Here is a 15,590-nt window from a genome sequence, read left to right on the forward strand (position 1 = left end):
CTGGGTACAGGTGCAGCAGGCACCATTCTGCAGGTGCTTCACATAGTCTCAACAGGCTGAGCAGAAGAAAGCAGGGGGCGCCGGGAGCAAGTGTGCCCGCCCGAGTGGCTGGCTTGTTGAACAAAATTACCAGTTACTGTCTCCTTAAATTCTTTGCTAACTTCATTAGCTTACTCTCAAGCTGTAGGCAGCCAAGGCATCCGTTAGGCTTCTATGCTTACACACACACACACACACACACGGGGACAAACCCTCAGCATTCTGGTAGAACAGATGTCTATCTGTGTCTGTATGTGTCATCTGTATATAGGAAGAACCTGGTTCTCAACTGGCCAGACTTTTCAAGGCTTGGACCAGCCTGAACTCTCTCCAGCTGACTGGAACATATCTTTTTAGGTGCCTTCCTGCCTCTGCATCTAGAGGTCATCCTACCTTGGCAAGTTTCTGGATATAAGTTTGTGCTCTAACTCTCCAGTGCTGAGGTAATCCTCCACAGTGACAGGGCAAGTGGACTAAAGAATAGTAGCTATCATAGGCAGGTCTGCAGAAATGCCACTTCTACAAAAGACACTAAGCCATTCATTGTCATAGCTTCAGAGAGTAGTTTTTGAATCTCACCTGTGACAGATCTCTTTGTAGTACCAAGAGACCTATATTCTTTATGCTGATGAATACTGACTTTATCATTATTCATTTTTATTAATTTATATCCTAATTCATTGCAGTTTAACAGGCCTTAAGCATGTGTCGTGTATTGGACCTTGGGTTAGTCCCTGGGGGGCAGAGGTAACTGGGTCACAGCACCTGTCTTTGTTAGCAGAAGTGACCAGTCCCAAAGAGATGGGTTCAGAACAGTAGCACAGACGGGGCCACAGGGTGGGCTTCCATGTCTGTTTCTTGCAGGAGCTGTGTCTGCTGGGGCCTGTGGGTGAGATGGGCAGTGAGTAGCGGCCCCATCACTGCTCGTATGCATACTAAGACGGGCACGTACTAGTAATCCAGTGTGCTCAGCTCGGTGCAGTTCCAACCTGCCTCTTCCCATGGGGCTTGGTCTACTCTTTCCCCCTCCAGCTCCTGGAGCTAGAGGGGTGCCCACCATCCTGTTGAGGTGCTCACTATAGGAAGGCATCTGAGACCTGTGGGAATTCCCCTGGCAGAGCCTTCAGCCCAGGGCATTGGTGGAGCAAACCCAAGAACAGAATTCCAAAGACAGAGTTCCTTTGTCTCTTTTCTTTGCCTCAGGCCAGCAGGGCGGGTTTCTGCAAGTTTCACTGTCAAAGCGGCTTTCCCCCCAACAGGCTGCAAAGCAGTCTGGGAGAGTGGGAAGCAGATTAAATTAATCTCAGTGTGCTGAGCATGGCAGGGGGTGAGACTGTTTGGTCATTCCAGAAATAGCCCAAACTCTTTGTACTAAAGCAGGTGATGAACTGTAGGCCTTCCTGATGGCAAAGCCAGACAGCTGTGAACCTTTACTGTTCGTAGAACACCCTTCTCTGCCCCTGAGATTCTGACTCCTGTAATCTGTCCCAGGCTTATGATGGAGGCTAGAACTTCTGGTGTCAGCATGAAGGAGTTTATCTTCTTGTTATAAGGTATTAAAAAAAAAGAACGAACGAACGAACGAACAGACTGGAGATTTAAGAGTCCTTGCTTCCCATCTGTGAGCATTGATTTGTAACTTCAGCAGGTAAATGCCTAGAAGACTGGCCTTCTCTGTTTCATAGGGTCTAGCAACAGGCACAGCTCTAAGACAGTAAGGAAGAGATTGATTGGAACAGGGCTAGAAAGAGCCCACAAAAGGGGGCAGGGTAGCAGGAGCAGCTTGGGGGGGGGGGGGTAAGTGTCAGTGAAAGGTAGGCAGAGCAGCAGGGAAAGCCCATTCCTTCCAGTAGAAGCCCATAACAAGCAGCAGCAGCTCCTAAACCACACTCTTCCTTCGGCCTCTGCTCTTAGGCTGTTGAGAAGCAAACAATAACCAGGTACGCCTTGCACAGCCGTGATTCCAGTGCTGGGAGGCTGGGAGACAGCCCAGTAGGGCCAAGACAGGAGGATCTCAGGTTTAAAGCAGGCCCGAGCGACTTGCTGAGACCTTTTTCTCTAGCTGGGGAGACAAGTAATGAGCCCAAAATAGCTTATGAATGAGCTCTCCAAGATGCACACTTGATGGTCGTGTTAAGGTAGGTCCTAACATCTTTATTTTATAGCCCATGGAACAGACTGAGAGGGCCAGGGCGTGGCATAATCCACTCACTAATGAAACAGTCCCTTAACCCTGTCAAAGCCTTTGTTTGCTCAGATGCACATCATATTAGATTCAGTCTCTGATCTTAAGGAACATAGCCAGGGTTACTGGGCAGAAATAACAGACAGACAGATTTGCGCTCATTATGAAGAACTTGTACTCCCTAAGGTGGCAGCAGAGTGCCTCAGAGCTAGTTCTTCTGTTGCTAGAAGCATTCAGACAGACGATGCTAAAAGTTGCTGGACAGGGAGTACTGTAGAGAAATGATTGAGTGCTGGGAAGAGGCTGGAGCTGGTCTTGTGCTTTTTGTGGTTCACAGGATGTTCAAATCCTCAGACTGTCCCATGGAGCTGTAATTAGTTGGAAACAGCCATCAATCAATGTAGTATTCAACTCTTACATTTGAACATTTGTCCATCTTTAAAGAGAAATTTAGTTTGAGTGCTTGTGTTATTAGTTCCATCCTAGTTATTTCTAGGTTATAAACTCTTACATTAGTAGAAATCTTTTGTTTTGTTTTGTTTTTCAAGACAGGATTTTTCTGTGTAGCCCTGGCTGTCCTGGAACCCACGCTGTAGACCAGGCTAGCTTCAAACTCAGAAATGCACCCACCTCTGCCTCCCAAATACTGGGATTAAAGGCATGTGCCACCACTGTCTAGCGGTAGAAATCTTTGTAATTGATGCAAAGTTAAAGTTATAATTTCTTACATTGGTACAGAATTTATTTTGATACAGATTTAAAGTTTTCATTGATATGAATTTCTTATATTAATATAAAAATTGGCATTAATATTGTTACTCTCGTATAGGCATTGTGCCTGTACAACACATTTAAGAATCCAAAGATTAGACCCAGTCCTTCTATAACTGCTATTACACATTGTCTTTAGATGATTAAGCAATACGAGTTGAGGGCCCAATAGCAGACTCGTAGTTCCCTGTTAATTATAAAGGTGTTTTCAAGATATTTCAATTAAAAATGCCTGAGAGTAGTCAAAGCTTAACAGTTCAGAAATGCTTTGGATAGATAGTCTTCAAAGGTGTCAGAAGTCCACAGAATATGACCTTTAGGTCATTTCATTATTAAAGATCTTTTGACTAGAGACATGTCTGCTCTGGACAGCACCCCTCTCCTCGATTCAAAGAAGAAATTGAGCATTGGTGGAGTTGCTCCATTTGTGGCCAGATAGCCATTAGGCAAGAATTGCCTCAGTTCATCTATAGACAAAAGTACTGTCCAAGAAAAGGATACACTATGCAGAATAGCCCTGACTACAGCTCTGCTAAGACAGGGTAAGCAGCCCTTCACAATTCTGTGTTACAAAGGCCTGTCAGGGCCTGTCCTGGGCCAGAGGCTGAAGACTAATGCCCCAACATTATGAGGATTGAGGTAGTCAGCTGTCTCTACACATGGGTTACGTTTTAGAAACTATGTTTTGTGCATCCTATATTTTCAGGTAATAGTTAAGTCATTCTGAAGGAATTGAAGACTGGTTGTAGTTTCATAGCCAACTCAAGCTGTTTAGCATTGAGAAAGGTTATAAAGATTTGTGAGGATGGTTTTCAGATGGTATACAGACTAAAATCAGGACATAAGTCAGGTATAGAATTGTAAGTCTTTTAAGTTAGAATAGATGGTAGAGTGCTTTATCTAATCAACAAAATTGATGGAGTGTTAAGTGCATCATACTTTATAAATTACATAATTGTAATAGTTCTGCTCAATTTATATCTGAGAGAAAAGAACTTTTTAATTGGACAAAGAGGGGGAAATGTTGTGGATTGCCCCAGTGCTGTTGTATTTGATGCTAATTCTGCTTCCCCAAGGAGGAGTGGATCACTCAGATGATTTCATGTGAACCTTCTCCCCATTTTAACTGGTCAAATAAAGGCTAAAGCCTGTGTTTGGGCAGGGGAAGGAAAGGTGAGGCTGGAGGTTTTAGAGAGTGGAGAGAGGAAAGAGGAGGGGGGGGGATAAAGAGACCATGGAGGGAGAGGAGGTCGGGGGAAGATGGAGCAGACCCACATGGCCTGGAGGAGCCGCAAGTAGCCAGGGATTCCTGTCCGGGAGTAGAGTAGGGTAGTGGTGTATCTGCCCAATCTAGGCATGCAGCTCATAGATATTATAACTGAGTTGTATGTTCTTTACATGGGCTTATTGGAGTTAGAGACTTACTACAACATAAGATTTTGTAGGTTTTTTTCCCATTTCTAAACACTTTTACGGATTAAAAAGACTAATTCTAAGCAAGAATTTCCAGCCAGGGGTTGTGGCACACACTTTTAATCTCAGTACTCAGGAGGTAGAGGCAGGAGAATATGGTTTGAGGCCAGCCTAGTCTGTAGAGTGAGTTCTTTTTTTTTTTTTTTTGCTGGCATGGCTTTGGGTCAAACACAATTTAAGATTAAAAGAATTATTTTTGTGTGTGTGCACATGCATGCACAAACACAAAATGTATTAAAGTACTGGAATAAAGGTCAGAGGACAACTTTGAGGGTTTATGTTCTCTCTTCACAGTAGGATCTATAACTCAGGTCATAAGACTATAAGACACTGATACCCAGTGAGCTATCTCACCAGCCCCAGGAATCGGTTTTTAAAAACCCTTATCAGTCACCTCTCCTGGGTGGCTTCTGCTCAGCTGTTCCTCATTGGGGTCTGTAGCAATAGGGACCAAAGGCATGTTATCATAGCCTGTACTTTGTCGTTTAGAAAGGTTGGTCCTGGTGTTCTGAATCAGGAGTGCTGTAAGAAAGAGAAGAAGAGGTCAGAGATCTGCTGGAACCCAATTAGAACTCATTACTAAAATGCTTCTGTTTTCATTTCCTTGTGTGCATAATTTTCCATTTCCTGGGAATATCTTGGGTCCTTATTATGAAATAACATCCTCTTAGAAGTATTGTACAAAAATTACCTAGGTAACAAGTTACTGCAGTTACTTTTATATTTTAATTTTATTTTAACTTTGTCATACACCACTGGTTTATGCTTAATATTAATAGACTTACTGCAATAAAGAAACAGCTTTTCCACTTTTCTCTTTTAGGAAGTTCCACCTCAGCTCACTGAGCACTTGGTGGTGACAGAAAACAGCCTTGGGAAAGGGCCTGGGGAGAGGGCTCGGGAGATGCTGGCAGAAGGGGAGGAGGCCTGGCCTTGATGGGCGTGCGAGCACCCCAGCCCACTCTCTGGAGCATTGTGTTGAGTTTTCCAAAGGAGAGGTTAGGAAGGCTGTCCACAGAAGGATGGAGGGGGAGGGTGTGTGGTCTGTGGAGGGCTGGGTGGAGTGTATGCTGCACTCTGAGCAGGAGGTGTGAGTGGAAGCAGGAGCTGCAGAGAGAACTGGCAGCAGTGCCAACAGCTTCAGCATAGAAGAAACAAAAGAACCTGTAACTCAGTGCAGTGGCCTCCTAAGGATAGCGTCTGCTGGGGTTCCAGTCTCATGATTTCCTGGGCATCAGTTTCAGAGTGCTGTTAAAATCTGACCCCCCCAAGGAATCTCGTAGAAATTCCTTTAACCTCTCCACCAAGCTGCCCTGTTATACTGTGAGCCTAGGTTTACTGCAGCTCCTTGGTTTGGCTTTAAATATCTTGGTCACTATTTGGAATTCTCTGTAATCTGAGTGTTGCTCTGTCTATCCCAGTACTGGCCAAAATTTTACCTCCTCAGGGGCAGAATTCTGACCTCTTCAGCCTGGTTAGATCTGTCTTAAATAGAATATTTAAGAAATGCTGCTGGGTGCAGAGCCAAATTATTGCAAAACTGATAGTACTCACACTGGGCCGTGCAACCATTAGCACAAAATACTTGCAAGTATTTTGTGGGGGATGGGGACTGCTTGGTTGGCACTGTGACTTAGGTATGCACTGTGGGTGCTGGCTGCCCATCTTCAATCTGGCCTCTGTTCTGATTGAACTCTCTCTCTGTCTGTCTGTCTGTCTCACAGAGACAGCGCAGGGCATTGTTCATGCACTGACCAACCTCAGCAGCCCCGGCATGACCTCAGGGAACGGAAACTCTGCCTCCAGCATCGCCGGCACTGCCCCCCAGAATGGTGAGAATAAACCACCACAGGCCATTGTGAAACCCCAAATCCTGACGCATTATATCGAAGGGTTTGTGATCCAGGAGGGGGCGGAGCCTTTCCCGGTACGGACTACTTCTTTTCCCCTCTTTTTTTTTTTTTAAAGTATATTTTGGATGTGTACTAGAATATTTTTACAATTCCATGTAAAGTTTCTGAAAATGTGAACAGTTTGTTCTTCCCTTGCTAATCCCCCTATCCTCCAAATGTTGGAATAATTTCTCTCTAGACTTGAGTTTCTCCAGAGTCTGAAATGACTTGGTGATCAAGGCTAATTGACAAGACCCCTTGGTTATAAGTTTATGCATACAGGTTCAGCTGTATCCCTGACTGGTGACCTGTGACCCCTTAAATAGAGGGACTTTGTCCCTCTGGTGATCTTTGATGAAAGATGGTGGGCTTTGGAAAATTATACTTTATTGAGTTTTCAATGCCAAAACATACACAGCAAAACTTTGGCCAGTTAGTAAAAGGAACCTGTTAGTACAGAGTTCTGACGTGTTAGAAATCAAGATGGTGGCATGGGAGTGCTGTCTGAGATACGCCTTCTGGGAGCAGAGCCTTAAAAAGGTAGTGAGTGAGATGAAGGGGCCTTCACACAGGGCCCAGCTCAGGATTGTGTGCATTGGAACACCCATTCTCCTGGGGGGACCATCTGCTTATTTATTGTTCGTGCTTTGGATTCATGGGAGGTTTTATAAGTCACCAGAAGAGTAAGCTTGATTCCTGCAATGGATGAGTCTATTTCTGAACCACCAACAGACAGGCAAATTTGTGGCCTCTCTTTCTGGAAGTTGGCCAAGTCCAAAGGCAGATCTCCTAGGAGCAGCTTACTGTATAAGGAGCTAGCTCTGGTCCCTGCCTCATCTCTACTCCAGTCCGGTTCTCCTCCTCCTTGTGGAGACACACTGGAAGCCTCTGAGCTTGCAAGAGAGAAGGCAGATAGAACTGCCTGTCACACCATCCTGGAGCCACACCACTACCCTGGAGCAGGCCACCAGTTACCCAAACAAAGCAAAGAACAAAAAGAGGCAAAGCTGGCCTTGGGGATTGCTAGCCACAGGGCATGTCTTCTGTGGCTAAGGTCAGTGTGTCCTGCTCCTCCATGTTCCTCTGACTTGTCTGTGGTCAGATAGAGAACAGTATGAAACCAAAACAGGGAGCTGAGTCTCTTACAAGTACACCCCCACATGTAGCCCTGCCCTCCTGGTGTCCTCTAAATATAGGCTCTGGCACCTGATAAGAGAGTGCTGAGGGAAATCTGCTTTACCCTTGGACACACCTGGGCAGAGACGACCTCTGACTTCTTGATCTGTCCCTCTACTCTGGTGCCCACTGTTTCTTCCTTTGGGAACCAAACAGATGAACAGAGAGCCTTGAGTGGAGCATCCTTGGATGATAGCATGCAGGAGGCTTGGAGGGGTGGGGCTGATAGCTGCCTGGCTACTTTGTACCTGTAATATAATGAGGCTGCATAGCAAGGAGTCTAGGATGTAACTAACCCTGGTGGCCTCCATGTCGCCTGTCCCCTAGGTGGGACGCTCGTCCCTGCTGGTGGGGAATCTCAAGAAGAATTATGCACAGGGGCTCTTGCCTGAGAAGCTCCCACAGCAGCAGGATCATACCACCACCACCGACTCCGAGATGGAGGAGCCCTACCTGCAAGGTACGAGCTAGTCATGGGGCTCAGGCCTCCTGGCATAGGCAGAAGGACAGGCCTTATACTACCCCTTTCTCAGTAGCTGGAAGAACCCTGACCAGGAATAAGTAACACTCCTTCCCACCGAGCATTTCACCAGCAGCTCTTCAACCGGTCCCTGTATATCAGAGACAGGAGAAATAAGCCTTCATTTCCCTGCCTCTCTAGCAACCGCATGACTTGAGAGTTTCACTTCCTGTAGTGGCCATTGCCAAGTTCTAGAAGTGAGAGTAAGGTAGCACCAGTCAGGGGTGCCCAACCCCATTGCTGGCTCAAGAGCCTTGCTTTGGGCGGGATGCTTCTAAGGCCATGCCAGGCAAGGATTACATTTAGCTCATGTGAGCCTTCTGGCTTCTTTCATGGTCACGGAGAAGGATCTGGACTCTGCCCGTGTCTGCTGTGCCCTGGCTCAGTGTGCAGGATCCATCACCAAACACGCTGGGCGACTCCAGTGTGAGACCTAGCCTTGCAGAAGCAGAAGTGACGCCTGTCATTTTTTTGAGTGGATGCCACTGGGTGCCACATCCCAGAGACATGAAGGGGCAGGATAGGGAGCACTGGTGCCTGTCTAGAGCCTGTCACAATTTCACCCATTCTCAGCCATTTCCATACTTTACAGAATCCAAAGAGGAGGGTACTCCCCTCAAACTCAAGTGTGAGCTCTGTGGACGGGTGGACTTTGCCTACAAGTTCAAGCGCTCCAAGCGCTTCTGTTCCATGGCTTGTGCGAAGAGGTGAGTGTGTGAGCCCCAGCCGTGTCCCGCCCCACCCTGTCCCTAGGATTGTGCTGAGTATCTTCCTCCTGTAATCGTCAAACCTGGGATGTTGTAGGTGCAGCTAGACAGACAGAGAGACTTAGTGCTGGTCAGATGAGTGTCTCAGCGTCTCATTACTGCTGTCAGCATTGTCTGTAATTGTGCCCTCTATCCAGGTTGGAAAACTAAGGCATGAAGGAGTGCTTGTGCACAAGTCAGGTGACTCAGCTAATGAGCCCTAGGGCTTTAGTCTCACATGCTCCTTGTAGGAGCAGCTCTACCTTGAAAGCCCAGAACCGAAAAGAACTCTCTAGGTTTCATGCAGGGGTGTTGTGTGTGGTGCACTGGAGTTCCTGTTCTCAGCCATGGTGCCCAGGCTTGGTCAAGCTTGGTCAGGCCAAACTCCAGCAAGGCAGTAAACAGTAGTTTCCTTGCATCAGGGTGTGGTAGCCACAGGAAGGGCTCAGAGCTCAAGTGCCTGCCTGCCCAGAGTCTCAGAGTCCTGTCAGCAGTGTCCCGGAGCCAGGATTTGTACCTGTAGACAGACTGGGATTTTCCCAGACAGTGACTGGCTGTGCCACCTAGGCCCTGCTGACCTGACTGCTCCTGTCTGACAGGTATAACGTGGGATGCACCAAACGAGTGGGACTTTTTCACTCAGACCGGAGCAAGCTGCAGAAGGCGGGGAGCACAACCCACAGCCGCCGGCGGGCCAGCAAGGCCAGCCTGCCCACACTTACCAAGGACACCAAGAAGCAGGTAAGAGACGGCAGAGCCTCTTTGCACAGATGCCCCAGGTTCAGTCAGCTGCTCCTTCCCGCATGCTGCTCTCACCTCGCACAGGTCTCCCACCCAGCCTCCCGGGTCTGAGGAGAGCCCTTCCTTTAGACCTTACCCTTTCCAGTAGTCTTCCTACAACTACCCCCTCTTGGGGTTGCAACCATCCATTCTTACTTCTTGGGTCTCATTCTGCTGGCCATGTGAAGATAGGCTATTCTGTTACCTCTGCGTTGGGCTGGGAGAGGTGGCAGCCCCCCTTGTTCCCCCACTACCCTTTTCCCTGTGAAAACTGGAGGGCTCTATCAGGACCGTGGGTATTCAGCTATTAAATATTTTCCCAGCGGTTCCATACCAGGAATTCTGTTAGGCACTAATGATCAAGGTCATGGTCTTAAAGAGACTCACACCCTAGCACGCAGTCTTCACACTTATGTCTGTCTTGTTGTCAGTGAGTGGTCATAACTTTGTCTTACACCTTTTTAAGAATCAGCTAAAAGCTGCAGTTCAGAATATACACAAGCCAAGAAGTCCCTCTTGCTAGTCCAAGTCACGTTGAACACCACATAGAGAAGAGACAGAAAGCAGATGACTGTGGTACGGGACAGCACCTGGGACAGTGCTGAGGGCCTGTGGGTTCTGAGCAAGCACGGAGAACGCAGGAGCTGCCGCTCCAGGAATAGCGAGCCACGCAGAAGAGGGAGCCATGCTGCCTCTGTCCTTCTTGACGCCAGAGTGGTCTGTGCCCCAATCCTAAAGAGCAATGTTTCTCTCTGCTCCTAGCCCTCAGGCACTGTACCCCTCTCAGTTACTGCTGCCTTGCAGCTGGCACATAGCCAGGAAGACTCCAGCCGGTGCTCAGATAACTCAAGCTATGAGGAACCCTTGTCACCCATCTCAGCCAGCTCATCCACCTCCCGACGGCGACAAGGCCAGAGGGATCTGGAGCTCCCTGACGTGCACATGAGGGACCTTGTGGGCATGGGACACCACTTCCTACCAAGTGAGCCCACAAAGTGGAATGTAGAAGATGTCTGTGAGTTCATCCGCTCTCTGCCAGGTCAGTACCTTGCAAATTCTTTCCCTTATGGGCTGACGGAGAACGAGTGAGGGACCTGTCCTCCATCCAGGAGGAATCAGGACCCAGGGTGCAGCAGTAAGGGCCAGAAGGCTCCTGAGTGTGAAAGTGTCTGCTCTAGCACAGCACAGACCTGAAGCGGGCTGTGGCAGGTTGAAAGACACCTGTGGAAACAGCTCGAGCGAGGACAAAACCGAGTGGCCGGGGGCGCCGTGCGTAGCCCGGGGTGCAGGGCAGATAGTTCTGAGGCGGGTATCACTCGGAAAGGCAAGTGATCTAGTGTTTCAGATTCTTCCAGGGGGCCCTGAAACTTACCTTTTTGCCAGCCTTATGCGTCCACCGCCGGGCCAGCAGCAGGTGGCCACAAGCCTGTTGCAGGGTAGAGCGTGGTGCAGAAGTTAGGAGCACAGACGTGGGGGTCAGGCAGGACCAGTCTAGTTCTAGCACTCTCACGTAGCTAGCTGAGTGTGTCTGTCATCCATCACTGGACCCCACACTTGCCACAGCCAGCTACTTCTGGTAAAGACTTAGGAAGCCTCTGCAGCCCTGCCTCAGGGTCCTTTATGAGAGGGCAACTTTGTGTCAGCCAAGGCCAAGGCACCTAGAGGCTTCTGGGGTTATAGGGTCCTCTCTACATGGTTTGCAGGAAGGGGCTGGATGTTGGCAGGAAACCTCTGTATAAGCCTTGTATAGCAAGCATGACAGCAGGTTTTCCCCACAGCTAGAGAGCAATCAGAAAAGGCCATCATGCCCTCTTGGACCTAGCCTCATAAATCGCATTGCCATTCCTACAGTGTCTCATTGGTCACACAAATAAGCTCTGTCCTTTGGGGGAACCCCAGGCTTACTTAGTTAAAGGTTTTTATTGCTGTGATGAAAACACCATGACCAAAAGCAAGATGGGGGGAGGAAAGGGTTCATTTGGCTTTCAGGTCCACACATAATCCGTCACTGCCGAAAGTCAGCACAGGAACTCAAACAGGGTGGGAACCTGGACACAAGCTGATACAGGGACTATGGCAGGGCGTTGTTCGCTGGCTTGCTCCTCGTGGCTTATTCAGCCAGATTTCTTACAGAACCCAGGATCACCAGCCCAGGAGTAACCCCACCCACCATCAGTCACTAATTAAGAAAATACCCTTCAGGAGGCATTTCCTTGAGTCAGGTCTAGGCATGAGGAGTGCTGGCTCTGATACACAGTGTGTTTCCCTCCTCTAGAAACCTGAGCACTAACACAGGTTGTATCCTGCCCACCACACCCCCTGCATCTAATGGGTAACTCAGGGAAGAGAGGGAACATTGAAGCCACTCCGACCTACAACCAGCCCTGGGCAGCCCTCTTTGCCATTTCCTCCTGAGGATTCAAAGCCTGGAGCTATTCTTACCCCTGTGCTTGGTCCCATCCTCAGAGTAACCTGCCATTTCTGTGACAGGCGGCCTGAGTGCAGTGCGACTTAAATTATAGTGCTTATTGTAATTCCTGCTTTTATTTTGTGTTACCTCTGAGCTTTTCAGTCCCACCTGCAAATATTTCTGACAGTATAATTTTAAGATCTTTATAGTCTGAGTCTTGTTGGGGTTTACTCCATCAAACAAAAAATACACCCCAAATTATCTTTCAGATATGCCTTTCTATAACACTGGACTTGTTCTGGACCTCTTAGGATTCTTGGGAGTCCTATAATTGGGCAGAGTCTATGAGGCTGGCCTATTAACACAAGGGGGAGCCCTCTCCTCCAGGGTCTTCAGAAGACTGGGGGGGTTGTTTATTTAAGACAAGATCTTTTAAATAACTCAGGTTAGGCTTGAATTCCTCATAGCCCCCTGCCTTGAATCTCCCAGTGTTTACAGGCGAGAGCCACCACAGCAGAGGCTCACAGGGACACGGAAGTCACACTGTCAGCCTCACAAGCAGCCTCAGCCTAGCCTAGAAACTGCTTTAGGGTTTTTCTCTTTGTTGATTGGTAGGTTGTTCAGTTGGTTTTTTGAGACAGGGTCTCACTATGTAACCCTGGCTTCTGGAACTCTCTGTAGACCAGGCTGGCCTCAGACTCAGAGATCTGCCTGCCTCTGCCTCCGCCTTCCAAGAGCTGAGTTTAAAAAGGCATGCACCACCACACAGGAAACTGTTTTCTAATCCCCAGCGCCATTGGCTATCTGAAGGGCCAAAGGCTTCCTGAACCAGCAAATGCTGGTCATGGTGTACAGAAGCTCTCTTACCTTTGTCCTTCCTCCTTCCTCCAACAAGAAGCCAGACAACACCCTGGGCCTTCTGCCTGAAGACAGCTTTAGGCCACGCAGCTCACTGGGAACATTACACTTACACTTTGGTCAGCTGAGTGCTGCCACACCTGCTGCTTCCTGGCAGGGTGCAGTTGAATCCCTGCCCTCCCACCCACTAGCAACTCCTCCCTCTCCAACAATGTCCTGGACTTCTAGACTCAGGGCCTCAAATGACCTTAGGCACTCCTTGTTGCTCTGTTTGTCCTAGCTGCTGCTGCCCCAGTACAATGCTGTCCCTACAAATTCAAACGTTTTTAATGTTCCACCTCAAAGGTACAAAATCTGTAGTACTGATCTCTTTCTGTGACACAGAACACTTCAAAATTAGCTTTAAGCAGTAATGAGCCATTCATTTTCTCAAAGTTGTGTGGGTCAGCATTTGCTGTAGCTCCTGTTGAGGTCCCATTGGAAGTCTCACTGAGGAAGCCAGCCAGGACAGCAGCATCTGTGCCTAAGGCTAGCATCCCAGAGGCCTCTCCTGCTATCCACCAGCATCTGTCTAGAGGGGGCTGATGGAGCATTCTGACGTGGTGGTGAGCTTGCTCCTAGCTAAGTTACCTGAAAGGGCAGGCAAAGCCGCTGCTGTCCCTGCACAGCGGCCACATTCTCGCTTGCTCTCTGCAGCAGTGATACCAAGGACAGTTAGTGGAGGGAGAGGTCCAAGCCAGGCTGTGCCCAAGGAGGCCTGCGTCATGACTCCCTGGCGTAGTGGTAAGCCTCTCGGGCTGTGAGACAAGAAAAACAGGACTGCCCTGAGGTACCATCCTGAGGCCAGGACTTGTCTCTAACTGCCACTGTTTGTCCATGGTCCTCAGGCTGCCAGGATATCGCAGAGGAGTTTCGTGCCCAAGAGATCGACGGGCAAGCCTTGCTGCTGCTCAAGGAGGACCATCTCATGAGCGCCATGAACATCAAGCTGGGGCCTGCACTGAAGATCTACGCACGCATCAGCATGCTCAAGGACTCCTAGAGGCTCTGCTGCCTGCCCACTGCACCGCCAGGCAGCCAGGGTTCTAGCCCCAGGCGGGCACCACCTCCTGATGGAGCAGAGCCTCACAGACATTCCTGAGGTGCCCAGGAAAGGGCCAGTTTGGAGGGAAGGGGCTCTCCCTAGGGGTGCAGCTGGGAGGAGGTCTGAGTACCTCTTCAGTGGCTCTCAGGGGCCATTTCTGTGGCAGGGGTAGAGGTAGGTGGCACAGAAGATGGGGCTTTGCGCTTGTAAATACTGATAGCACTGGCTTCCTCCAAAGTCCCAATGTTCTAGCACCCCTCTTCTCCTTTCTCTGTCCCCCATTTTCCAGGGGGTTTATGGTCAGGGCTCCCCAACCTGAGTTGGGTTACTCCCAAGGGCAGCCAGCAAGCCTGGACAGAGGTCTTGGATGCCCTTGCCTTCTCTCCCCCTCACCCCAAGGCCTGGTCAACCCTCCGTTGCCAGCTTCTCCCGCTTCAGCCTGTTCCCACAGCACCCAGGGGTTCTACCCCGTCCCCTCTGCAGGTGGGGTGAGAGAAGCTGGGCCCCGGTTGGCCATGCCTGCTGGCACAGACGCCTTAAAGCTGTGTGTGTGACTGTGTGAGGAGCCTGGACTGGCTGACGGGCCATGAGCCGCCCTCTGGCAGCTCCAGGTTTTTTGTAGCAAACAGCCACTTAGTGCTTTGTCCTGGACTCCGCTCAGCCTGAGGCTGGGGAATAGAAAGGGCAGACCCCAAGAGTTGGAGAGTAGAAGTCCCCTTCAGATAGCAGGAGGTTTCTAGGGAGGTCACCTCACAACAGACTTGCAGTGTGTCCGGCTGGTTGGCAAACATCAGGAGGCTGCAGGGCTAGACCATGTGGCCCACAGGCTGTGGCCCTGCGGCCTGCCTTCCTGCCCACTCCTAACACACCCCGTGGGAGGGGGTGTGTAACTGAAGACTGGCTGGAGGCACTGCAGAAGCAGCCTTTGGCTTTCTGCTCTCATGCTTGCTTGTAAAACTTGTATAGCAGTACCAGCTACCTAAGGAGGGACAAGGCAGGAAGGGCAGGGCCTTCCTCTGTCCTTACCAGCTCTGGGAGGTCAGCTCTCCCGAGAGGCGCGGGTTTGTTCACCTTGCTGTGCCCATTCCCCGTACCTCTAGGCTGGGTTGGAAATGAAGGACTTTTTTAACCTTTCTTTTGTTTTTAAAAAATAAATCTGTAAAATCTGCCTCTTCTGTGGTTTCTCCCAGTGATGATGATGTACCTAGAGTTTGCCTCACCCGTGAGGGAAAGGACGGGCCCTGGGTTGGGAAGGATGGCTGCGTTGGCTGAGCTGCATTTTATTACACCTGGCTAGGGTGGGGTCATTTCATGTCCCCACCCAAATCAACATCCCTCAAAGTGAGCCTCCTCGCCTGCCTTTCCCACCAAGGCCACGTGGAGAGGCCGCATTCTCAGACTCCGGCCTCCAGGAGGTGTGTCTGGATGGAGCTGCTCCTGTTCACAGATCGAGGGACCTGGGAACAGCTTTGCTTCATCTGCATTGACCAGTCACTGTGTCTAGTCACGCAGTCGAGGGATGCTAAGCCTTTCAGAGAGGAGAGGGAGCAGAGGCACAGTGAGGGCCGATGAGACCAGAGCTGGGCCGACTGAGCCGAACACAGCCAGGTGCTGGCTGGCATCGCTGGCTGTGCCTTGTGTGAAGGTGACAACCCA

At 49.5% G+C, this 15,590-nt stretch overlaps 1 protein-coding gene across 2 annotated transcripts in view; it reads left to right on the forward strand.

Moving 5' to 3' along the window:
- Phc2 (polyhomeotic homolog 2) overlaps positions 1-15,102 on the forward strand; it is a 100,197-nt gene extending 85,095 nt beyond the window's left edge. For both annotated transcript variants that reach the window (XM_052177426.1, XM_052177427.1), the window contains 6 exons: positions 6,193-6,395; positions 7,864-7,996; positions 8,649-8,763; positions 9,402-9,543; positions 10,345-10,621; positions 13,738-15,102. In XM_052177426.1, the coding sequence (XP_052033386.1) occupies positions 6,193-6,395; positions 7,864-7,996; positions 8,649-8,763; positions 9,402-9,543; positions 10,345-10,621; positions 13,738-13,892 (1,025 nt within the window). In that variant the 3' untranslated portion in view covers positions 13,893-15,102. The remainder of the gene's footprint in view (positions 1-6,192; positions 6,396-7,863; positions 7,997-8,648; positions 8,764-9,401; positions 9,544-10,344; positions 10,622-13,737) is intronic.
- The last annotated feature ends 488 nt before the right edge of the window (positions 15,103-15,590 follow it).

The sequence above is a fragment of the Apodemus sylvaticus genome, chromosome 3 (assembly GCF_947179515.1).
Source record: "Apodemus sylvaticus chromosome 3, mApoSyl1.1, whole genome shotgun sequence".
Lineage (NCBI taxonomy): Eukaryota > Metazoa > Chordata > Mammalia > Rodentia > Muridae > Apodemus > Apodemus sylvaticus.